We start from the raw sequence: 12,074 nt of genomic DNA, 5'->3' as shown, positions 1-12,074 counted from the left end.
TCCGATAATGACACAGAGTACACATATTTGTTATTTTAGAAGTTCTGTGAGGAGCATGGGATTTAGAGACATTTTTCAGTGTATTAGACACCACAATAGAATGGTGTGGCAAAAATGATGAACATGTCCTTAACTGAAAGGACAATATGTTTGAGACTGAATGCAGAGCTTCCTAAGAGTCTTTGGGCAGAGGTTGTGAATATGACATGTTATCTCATCAATAGATCACCTCGGGCATCGTTGGGTGGCAAGGTCGCAGAAGAGGTATAGACAGATAATCCAGTTAAATTTGATCATTTACGGATTTTTTGTTGTCCTGCTTATATGCATGTACCTGGAGATGAAAGATCAAAACTTGATGTAAAATCCAAGAAGTGCATCTTTCTGGGCTATAAGAAAGGTGTGAAATGATACAAGTTTTGGGATCTGATTGCAAAGAAGATGGTGATCAACTGAGATGTAGTTTTTCATGAACAATCTATGTTACAACAAAATCAAGCAAGGTGCAAAGGAACAGTTCCAGTTCAGATGGATTTAGAACAGCATCCAGAAACAACTGAGGGAGTTGAATGTTCAAATCCAATGCCTGGTGATTCTATTCCAGATGATCTGTAGAATTATAATCTAGCCAGGGATAGACAGAGACACACAAATATAAGGCCACCTAACAGATTGGGTTATGAAGACTTCAAAACTTACAAAGATCGAGCTTGCAACTTTTAACACCATGCAAAAGATTTCTTTTATGAAATTTCGTCATCCCACGTTCACTGAGATGACCCAAACGCATATGTCATAACTTTGTACTATCATCATCAGACTCCACAGAATTAACTCCACCTACAACTGTACTCCCCAACAATTTGTAGATATTGCCTGCAGTTAAATTTTCTTTCATCACCGTCAGTATATCTTAACAATTCTGATGGTTTCTCTATCCTCATATGCCTTAGGAATAAAACCATTTCTTTGTAGAGTGCCCACTTTTCAAGGAGCTATTACTACCCAGGAGAAAGAAAAATGTATGGGTGCAATGGTTGAGGAGATGGAGACTTTATAGAAAAATCGTACATAGGAGCTAGTTCAGCTTCATGAGGGAAAGAAGACTATTGGTTGCAAGTGGGTGTACAAAAGAAAATCAGCAGTATTGGAAAAAGGAAAAAAAAGGGGGAAGAGTTCAAGGCTCGACTGATAACAAAGGGATTTTCATAGCAGAAGGTGATAGATTATTATTAAAATTTTTCTCCTGTGGTTAGACATACTTCAATCAGTGCAGTGCTTGCATTAGTAGCCATTTGAGCATTTGAGATTTGCAAGATGGATGTTAAAACTGCTTTCTTGCATGGTGATCTAGAGGAGCATATTTACATGGAGCAGCCAGAAGGGTTCACTCAGAGCAGCCAGAAGGGTTCCAGAAGGGTTCACTCAACTTGGACAGGAGCATATGGTTTGCAGGTTAAAGAAATCGTTGTATGGGTTGAAATAGTCTCCAAGTCAATGGTACAAACGGTTTGACTCATACATGATTCAGATTGGCTACAAGAGATGTGAGTATGATTGTTGTGTTTATGTGAAGAGCCTTGATGATAGTTCAATTATTTTTCTGTTACTGTATGTTGATGATATACTGATTGCTGCAAAAAATATGAATGATGTCTGTGGTTTGAAAGTTTTATTGAGCCAGGAATTTGACATGAAAGACTTTGGTCCTACGAAGAAGATTCTTGAAATGGAGATTCATCGAGATAGAGGCTCAAGACGATTATATTTATCTCAACGAGACTATGTTGAGAAAGTGTTGGACAGATTTGAGATGAGCAAAACAAAGCCTGTAAGCACTCCTTTGGAAAATTATTTTAAGCTTTCTTCATAACAGTATTCGAAGACAGAAAAAAAAATCGAAGATATGACAAAGGTTCCATATGTCAGTGCAGTTGGTTGCTTGATGTATGCAATGGTATGTACTCGTCCTGATTTGACTCATGTTGTTAGATAAGTTTACAAATACATGGCTAAACCTGGAAGGCGACATTGGGAAGCAGTCAAGTGGATTCTTAGGTATATGAAAGGTACTATAGGACATGAAATTATTTTTGGCAGTCTTCAGGATGATTCTTCAGTTGTGGGGTACGTTGATTCTGACCATGCTGGTGATCTGCAGGGCAGAAAGTCTACAGCTGGGTATGTGTTTACTCTTGGTGGAGAGCTTATATGTTGGAAATCAATAATTCAGTCTATTGTGACATTATCTACAACTGAAGCTAAGTACATGACAGTAGCTGAAGCTGCTAAAGAAGTCTTATGGCTTTTTGTGCTAGTAAAAGAACTGGGCACTGAGCTCAGTTGCATTGTGACAATCACAATGCTATTTATCTGGCTAAGAATAAGGTGTATCATGCGAGAATCAAGCGTATTGATGCAGGTATCACAAGATCAGAGAATTGATTGCTTCTGGTGAGATACTGTTGCAGAAGGTTCATACTGATGAGAATGCAACTGATATGTTGACCAAGTCAGTTACTATCAAAAAGTTCTTGCATTGCTTACACTTGTTGAATGCTTGCAGTTGCTAGAGAAGCATGGTAGCCCAACTCACTTCTGGTATGTAAGAAACTTTATGATGTATTTCTCCTAAGGGATTAGATATTCGCCAATGTGGAGATTTGTTAGATATGGCTCATATACCATAAAGAGACGATTCTGGAGCAGAGCGAAAGATTCTGTCTAAATCAGAGGAGTTTCCTTATGTGAGTTGGAGGTGTGGTACAAGGGTAATTTGGTAATTACATATTGTACTCCAGGATTTTCTAGGATTATAAATAAGTGTGTATGTAACCCTAGGTATTATCTCCAAATTTTGTAATCTCTTTTCTGAATATTGAAAGGAATTCGCCGCTATACTCCCGAGAACGTAGGCATCTTCGCCGAACCTCGTTAAATCTTTGTATTCTTCTGGATTTGTGTCGATTACCATTTTTCTTCACCCTAATTTCTCAACATAGAGCAACGAAATGAGAGATTCCTCTTGTAAGTCGAGATGATCGACTGCTGTATATTCCTCAAGTAGTAAAATTCTCTACAACTCTATGGACATAGTCAATTTGTCGAACCACGTAAATCTGTGTGTTCCACTGTGTTACCGTTTTCCAGTGTGAGTTTTCTCGTTCTATTTTTCGCTTTCATCAAAGATCATTCTCGTATTTTATTTCTACATACCAAAACAATTGTGCCTCTTTGATGTGATGGGAAATATTGGAGTGATATGAATGTAAAAAGTAAAGTATAGGTGTGAGATATGTAAATGCAGAAGAATTGGGTATGTATCTAAATGCCCTCAATAAACAGATCTTATCTAAATGCCCTCAATAAACAGATCTTTTGTTGCATCTCCAAGAATAGTAATGAATTTCTCAAAATTTTCTTCTATGAATTCCATGAATCTCTCTCTCTCTCTCTCTCTCTCTCTATGTATGTGTATGTGTCTTCTGCTCCCCTCTGTGTGATTGGGCGGTGATTGAATTTTGCTTCTAGGAATTCCATGAATCTTTAGTTGCATCTCCCCTGCGTGATTGAATGAAGAATGATGGTTGATTTGTAAATAGCAAGTTTTGGGTGGTCTGTATGTAATTGATAGAGAACATGTGGATATTTCATTGGGTATCCTTTGCATCCTGTGCATCTGTGGTAGAGAAATGATGGGTGCTTCTGCTTGCAGATTGAACAAAAGTGAATCCGTGCCTCCAATTTCACATTTTTTTCCTTCCATTTTTTGTAAGATCTTCAGGTAAGAAAGGGAGGCTTTAAACCAATTAGTCCTAAACCCTGATATCAACAGAAGAAAATTATTTAAGAAGTTTTTCCTACCATTATTATGTAACAATGTCAACTGTATTTCATTGAGATTTTTTGTTTTTGTTTACTCCTGAATTTATTTAACATCCAATCAATCAGCTTTAAAAGTATTTCAAATACATTTCATATTGTTTAGACTGCATACATTTAATTTATCTGTAAATGAGGTGCATTTAGCTTTTTAATATATAATTAGAGCATTTATGGTGAGATAGGAATGATTTGAGTTTTAATGCAAACATTGAAGTATAGGTATCAGCCATGTAAACACATAAAAATTGGGTGTTATGTTGCATCTCCAAGAATGATAATGAATATATCAAATTTTACTTTAACGATTTCCATGAATTCCTTGCTCCCTCATTGTGTGTGTGTGTGAGTGTCCAGCTCTCTCTCTGTGATCGGGAAATGATTAAATTTTACTTTTATGAATTCATGAATCTTTAGTTGCTTCTCCCCTGTATGATTGAATTAAGAAGGTTGGTAAATTTGTAAATAACAATATTTGAGTGGTTTGTATGTGATGAATGAGTCTGAAAGGTTTAATTAGTTTCTAAAATAACTAATGAGTATACATTGTAGTTTTGTTTAGAACATTGCAACTTCTGTGTGTCAGATTGTTCATTTACTTAAAAAAATTACAAATTAGTTGTTTTCAAAACATACAAACCAAACAACTAAACATTTTATTCAAAATAGGAGCATAATAGTCATTTATCAGAATCAATTGTTTTCCAAACGTACAAACTAAATAGTCAGACTGTTTCTCCGAATCAGCTGTTGATTAACAGCTTATCTGGACAAGTTTAAACTAGATAAGTTGCAGCTGCCCCAAATAGACCCTAAACTGCTGCAAAGATGATCGCCTTGATTATAAAATTTGAGCGGTTTAAACTGTGGCGGTGGCTGCCATTTTTCTTTAAATTCTGGCGGTTTAAATTGTCGTTGGAGCTGGGTTTTCCGCTGTGGGTTTATAATGACCGCAAAATATCCTTGTGGCGCACAGCAATTATGGCAAAAGATGCAGTGGTTTAACATGGCTGGAGAATGTGTTATGGCGGTTTAAACCGTTGTTGTAGTGCTCCAAAACCAACGCTAAAAGTACTTTTTATTATAGTGAATACTTCTATGTTTTAGCAATTCTATTGGTTGCTCGTACATCGTAAAATTTGGACCCCCATTCAATGTGAAGCTGCCCAAAAAAGTCAAACTAAAATTGAAAGCAAATGACACAATTATCTATGATATAGTGGTTGACGATGTGATCTTCTATCGTGAGATCGTGGGTCGAATCATGCATATTACTTTTGGGCTCATTTTTCACTCAAAAAAATGAAAACAGATGTATTTTAAGATTATGAAAAATTTAACAATAAAAGCAGAGATTTATTTACTCAAAATTGTGGGATATTATATTTAAGATTTATTTGGGATAATTTTTTACCTCTGTTGTATTTAAGACGATCATCATAATATTATTTTGGAAACTACTTTCTGCTTTTTAAATAGTTTATAACGAGAAATTATTTTTAAAATAACATTTCTTAAAAAAAGTGATAATTCTTAAAAATTTCTCATTTAAATTTTGAAAAAAAAAACATTTTTATAATTTTCGCATCATAACTTTACAATACTCTTTATAAAAGGTTATCTATTCATTATATTATTGGAATATTATATTAATCAACCAAACCAAAAAAAAAAATGACTTTGTCATTTGCAAAAGCAACTTGAAATGGTACCCTTCCATATTTAACCACTTTACAACCTTAAAGAAATTCTTTGGCCATGTAAAAGAGGTTGCAAGTTGGTACAGAGTAGTTGTTGGTAGGAGACAAATGGTAAGTGATGATTGTAAATATATAATTTATATTAACGAATAATTCATCAAAGAGAGATTATAATCTACATACATCTCAGCCTTAAACCATATTTTAGTCTTTTTAATGATCATGATTATCCATGTTTAAATTTGGTACATGCGTAAATGCTTTTTTTTCAAGAATTGCAAAAAAAAAAAAAAATGTTTTATATATTTTATTAATCATATATTTTATTAATCATAATTTAAACCCAAAATTGATTGCAAATTAATGAACTTTGAATCATAAAAATAAAATATTACATATGTTGTATGTACAGACAATCAATCATGATGCAATATTATAATGCGTACAGTATATGCTCGAATCTGTGTTTCCCGGCCTGTTGGTTGGCATTCACGGTATAAGACACATCAGGTCGGGGGTTTGAATCCCTTCTGGCATAGTTGGTTTTAAAGACGTGGTACTTGAATTGTTAGACACATTATGGGTGATTTGAGGCTTGTATAATAATCTCTGGTCATTCCTTACAAAAAAAAAAAAAAAAAAAAAAAAAAGCCCGAACCGTGTCATGTGTAATATTTTTTTCTTGAATTTGAGCTCATCAATAAGAACAATTTATATATTGCAAAAAATGGAATGTTAGTTACTAAGCTTATGTAGATTGATCAAAACTAATTATTAACTACTAATTCTTTGATCTCAACTAATTATAAAATCATGCGCGCATGCAAGCATATTATACCACTCCACATAAGATAATATTCTCATGATCGGGTCACCCTTCTAGATGCATTAAAAAAAAGGGACATTTACATACATACCACACAATTCTCGTATATTTTCATATGTAATACCTAAACATTTATATTTACGCACATACCTTAACATCACACCAAAATATCGCCACCACTATTTTTAGAAATGTGAAATAGACCATTTTACGTATACTTTTAATTGCAAGTGTAAATATCAAACTTTGTGTGGTAGTTATGTAAATACATAAGACTTATGTTGAATGTATGTAAATTTTTGAAAAAAAATGATAATTTGGACCTTTTCTTTTAACTTAATAGCAATGATATTATTTTTTGGGCAGATAGTACAAAAATTTCATTTTTTTAAAGGAAAAAAAAACTTCAAAATGCTTAAGAATGTAACTTAGGGGTAAATCAGCTTCCCAATTTAAATTGTATTGCAATATGAATCCGTTGAACCTTTCTAATGTGACAAAGCTATCCCTAAAATTTAGCCTTTCTATAATACAATAATTCTCCGTTTGAAGCAGCTTATCCGCTACGGCGACGTTTTGAAAATGTTGTCTCACCGTTTGGAAATTGCGTTTGAGCAGCTTATCCAAAAATGAGGATAATTTTTTACACTAAATGCGGAACGCAGGACGAGCCCCGCAGTTCGCGTTTCCAAATAAACATCTTATCTGGATAAGCATAAGCTGCCCCAAAACGCAGCCTTCCGTACATCGACCCTACCAATATAAATCTGACATTGATAGAAGCTTCAAGCACACATCCACTTTTATTATAACCAAAGAATTTCAGAGCTTGTGAGACCCTGTGTGCTGAAAGGGAGAATGCAGAGATGGCTGATCAGAAGCTGTTAGGTTTATGTTGGTGCGGTCAATGACTTCAAACCAAAGGAATGACTCATTTACCTACTTGGTAACTATAAAAACGACTTTTTTCCCCAAGTAAAAAATAAATATAATTTCATAATCTGTTACATTATACATGTGCCATCATATCTAAAAATGACTTCCCATATTTGCAGTTTTGATATTTTTTTCTGATGTCACATTGGAGAAATTAATTTCACTCATTCAAAGCAAGCAAAAAAAAGCATTTTTACATTTTGACTTTCAGAAAGTATGTTAAATTTAATCGGTAATATAAATTATCTGTTCATCTTCTCATCGTTTTTTTCTTTCAAGATGCAAGATTTAATTCATATAAAGAGAAGAAAATAGCAGTAATTGATGTTTATAAAATGTTAAATTATATAACTTAATACATTAACATTCTTTTTACAAAACATGTGTTCTACTTTGAGGTCTCAAGCTGGCACGTAATTAAATGTTCTATAACAAGGTTTGCATGAGGCTGATCTTCCTATTTACAGATCTCTATCTTTCATCTGTATGTATTCTCCATCTTCTTCTGAGTTTCTTTCTACCAATATATTTGGCTGCAACAATATAAAAAATGTGTTATGTTAGAAAAAAAGTTTTAAATTTGCATGTAAATTTTATCATCACTTACTCAAGAACATCCTTCCAGCTAAGATCAGAATCATCCAGCTCTGTCAAATTTAATGTATCCATAGCCCTTGCATTCACAGAATTCGCAGCAGAAGTTTCATTTAAATCAATCTGATCTTGCTTCTGATCAACCGAATAGCTTTCAGTTGATGCTAACATATTGTTACCGTTAGAATGAAACAGTAACTGCTTGCTGTTATTTTCTGAATTCTGAACAGGAAAGCCATGGCTATGATTAGGAGTTTGAAATGATTCTCCAAACGATGATGTCTCAAGAGGAACAGAGGAGCCGTTGGAGTTATTAGAGAAGGTTTGCAGAGGAGGAAGCTGAGATGAGCTTAACAGATTGCTCAAAACCAAATTTGAATAAGCATTTGGATTTGAAGAAGATGATGAAGAAGAGGAAGAAGAAAAGGAAGCAGTTTTCAGCAAAACTTGAAATAAAACTTGCATTATCTGAATTCGAGCTAGCTGCACTGTGTCAGCTTGAATCCCAAGGGTGTTCTCCATTAATGAATTTATGAAGCTGCTGCTGTTTGTGGAGGAGGATAGAAGCTTAGGAAAGTTGGCAAGGAGCTCGAGATCAGTTCTCCGGCGATGTGTGACCGGATCGATGCCCATTAAAAGGAGCTTCTTTTTTAGATGGGTGTTCCAGTAATTTTTTATCTCGTTATCTGTTCTTCCTGGTAACTTGGTGGAGATCAGAGACCACCTACAATCATATATATGGCACGAATTGAAAAAATATAAGAATATTTATTTTCTTAAGAATTTCATCTGTATATAAAAAATGGAGATATCAGTACATAAATATGAAATTAATATGTATTTTTATGTAATATTTATTTTCCATAATTTACTAATATAGTTCTTATAATTTATATGAAATCAATATGTATTTTTATATCATTCCCAAAGTACACTCGAATACATAGCATCTTATCTAGAATTAGTCAACACTTTTCAATATTTAAAGCTTTTTAAATACTATCATTGTAGGGGTAATTTATATGTAAGATTTAGGTGGTAGACATAATTAAATTAATGTATGAAAATTTTTTGGTATGTATGTAAATCCCACATAAGGGAAATATTTGCGTACATTCTAATACGCAGCGCTGCTTACGTCCAGGGGTTATTCAGGGGTTTAAGGGGGGTTATATCGGGGTTATACCCCTCTGTAACCCCCCTGTAACCTCTTTGTAAACTACCTGTAACCTACAAATGAGTTACGCGCTTCTGTAGTTTTATGGGTAAAAATAAGTTACACGGAGGTTAAAAGGGAGTTACACGGAAGTTACAGGGGGTATAACCCGGATATAACCCCCTATACCCCCTGAATAACCCATGACGTACGCAGCGTTGCGTACGTCTTATGTACGCAAATATTTTCCCCACATAAAAATTACTTAATTTTTATTGAAATCTGTTTTTGATAAATATATTAAAAATAGCTCAAACTCTTAAGGCAAAATGAACAAAATATTATTTTACTGGAATTTTTAATTTTCTCTTTTTTTTTAAATTATACAGGACACTCTTCCTATGTTTTAAATGTCTTTATATTTACTAGATATCCATTAATATGCCTTTATTATGTGATATATTCAATACGACACGCCTAAGCTGTTCTTCCACGAAATATTAAACTTAATTTATGAGCCTCACCTACAAATTTTTGACTTTGCCATCATTTTCATAATATATATATAATAAAACATAGTACATAAATAAATACATTATAAAGCAAAAAATAACAACAATATCATTAAAAAAATTTCCTTTTTTTCATATTAAAAATGCAATCACTAACCATGATTTAAATTATTTCTATGATTATACCATAATTAGATAATATTCTCATAATCTCTATTAATTAAACTTAATTTTGGTTAATATGTAAAAAATTTGAATGTTAATGCTTACTTATTTCCAAACATTGAGTGGAGATTAATTATAAGCTTCTCCTCCTCTTCTGAAAATTTGCCTCGCTTGATGTCGGGCCGGAGATAGTTGGTCCACCTAAGCCTGCAACTCTTGCCACAACGGTTGAGTCCGGCTATCCTTGGAAGATGTCTCCAGCTTCCATGGCTGCCTTGCTTCTGAATGTAGTCGATGAGCTTCTGGTCTTCCTCCGGCGTCCATGGCCCTTTCTTCAACCCTGTTTCCTCCCGAGAAGGAGACCTCACCATGTTTTCTCTGAAAGGTGTTTGTTTGCTTGAAGGGAAGTGGGGGCAACCATGGTTTTATAGAGGTCAAAGAAGTTGCATTGGTTGCGGGGTTAGTTTTTTTTATAATAATTTTATTTTCTATATAATATGTGCAAAAAATGATGGTTTTATAGTGACGTATTATATATGATTTTTTTTAAAGTATAAGAAGAGTTATGTGTTTGCTAATTCAAATGTGTATGTATAAGTTTATTTTAATCTGTTATTTATTTGTTGATTTGATCAAAAGAAATTACTATTATTTTTTATGGTTCAATAACTTGAGATGAAAATGCTTTATGCAAAAAGTTTTTTATGCATATATGCATATATGTATATGTATCTGTATGTATGTATGTATATATATATCTATCAGTATGTATCTGTATGTATATGTTTGTGTGTATATATATATATGTATGTATGTATATGTATGTATTATGTATGTATATTATACACAAACATTCTTATAATTTCTCTATAGTCACATGATAAGAAATATTCTCTCTCTCTCTCTCTCTCTCAGGATCCGTTTGGCATAGCGGTGTGGCGGCGGTGCGACACCGCATTACTGTTTTGGCTACTTGAGAAAACTGTGCTTTGGCAAGCTTCCTCTGAAACCAATATTTTTCCATCGCTTCTGACTAGGTGTTGTTGGAGCTTTCTAGTTACGACTTTTTTAATATATATATATTTATTTATAATAGCCACAACAGTTTTTTTGAATAGTAACATTATTCTTCGATAACTTTATAGTAGCTTCTTAATAAACTGCACATGCCCCCAAAATAAGCCTTTGAGTAGCATATATATTAATATTTATTAAAAGTTTAGATAACTTCTTTAAATATTGTTGATTATTTTAATATCTAGGAGCTAATATGCCCTCTAGAATGTACAAGCCGTCATTCAATTAGTGCAAGATTCTAAATCCTATAGGGCCTTCGTTGGAACTTTCCCCATCTTCTACTTTATTTTTCTTGTTTCCTCCATGAAGACGACAGTCAAATAAAAGAGTTACAGCGACGTTAATTAATTAGCTATAGCAGTTAATTAAGTATTAACAATGCATAAATATTAATTTCATATTGGCTCCCTAATTCCGGAATCCGAATGCTTAAAGCTATATCACAGTTGAGGGGATTACACGTAATTAAGCAAAGAAATTAAGGGAGGATTAGGTTACCACCATGTGGTGTGGCAGACTATTATAGGCCGATTAGGTTTCCCATGACAACAAGGAAACGCCAAATATCAGCGATGACATGTTTCTAGGGTTAGGGTTCGAGAAATTAGGGCACGCACTACATTTTTAAGGATTAATAACATTACAAATCATGTGCTTTGGTGAGTTTTTAGGTCTGGTGAGGTTAGTTAACAAAGAAAATTTTGGTGTTTTTTTTTTAAACATATATATATATATATATATATATATCTGTGTTTATTTTATTATATTGTATCTTTCATTGTAGATTTAGGAAAGACAATGTTGATGTTTGGGGAGTTATGAAGTAGAATTGGTTTTTACTCTAAATTAGTATATTAAGAAATAGGAGGTCAACCGTGAATTTGGTATATTTATTTTGATTTTTCTTTGAAGATTTTGCTGATAAATAAGAGTGTACATGAGTCGAACTTGAGCATGCTAGGACTTTGTTTATGGTTGGCTTGTTTGTTTTAGGTCATGTTCAATAAATTAGGCTCAGAAAAAGTTTGTTCGTGTTCGGTTCAATATTGATCGTTTTGTTCGAATTGGCTTGTATTTGGCTTGATTTGCCAAGCTAAATTATAAAATTAATTAGAAATAACCAAAACCCTTTTTTTGAAATCGAAGAAACCTAAACACCGGAGCTGTAGTGATTTGAACTTTTATATAAATATATATAATACATTAGTATATGATTAATATATATA

General features: G+C 33.4%; 1 protein-coding gene across 1 annotated transcript; it reads right to left on the bottom strand.

The window, feature by feature from the left end:
• Positions 1–7,735: 7,735 nt before the first annotated feature.
• LOC110022752 (transcription factor MYB39-like) lies at positions 7,736–10,153 on the bottom strand. Its single transcript, XM_020721840.1, has 3 exons — positions 9,877–10,153; positions 7,952–8,662; positions 7,736–7,877 (listed from the first exon to the last, which is right to left on the bottom strand). Exons 1-3 carry the CDS (start codon positions 10,140–10,142, stop codon positions 7,862–7,864), a joined length of 993 nt encoding a protein of 330 aa, XP_020577499.1. The 5' UTR covers positions 10,143–10,153; the 3' UTR covers positions 7,736–7,861.
• Between the last annotated feature and the right edge of the window lie 1,921 nt (positions 10,154–12,074).

The sequence above is a fragment of the Phalaenopsis equestris genome, unplaced genomic scaffold (genome assembly GCF_001263595.1).
Source record: "Phalaenopsis equestris unplaced genomic scaffold, ASM126359v1 Scaffold000202, whole genome shotgun sequence".
In the NCBI taxonomy this organism is placed as follows: Eukaryota; Viridiplantae; Streptophyta; class Magnoliopsida; order Asparagales; family Orchidaceae; genus Phalaenopsis; species Phalaenopsis equestris.
The sequence above is the reverse complement of the archived record's forward strand: the minus strand, read 5'-3'. Positions and strand labels throughout refer to the sequence as shown.

What these genes read in the sequence shown, in the direction of transcription:
- LOC110022752 (XM_020721840.1), bottom strand. Translation starts at nt 10,142, where the DNA reads ATGGTGAGGTCTCCTTCTCGGGAGGAAACAGGGTTGAAGAAAGGGCCA. An exon ending in CACTCAATGTTTGGAAATAA is followed by an intron (nt 8,663 to 9,876) that starts GTAAGCATTAAC and finishes ATATGATTGTAG; the next exon opens with GTGGTCTCTGATCTCCACCA.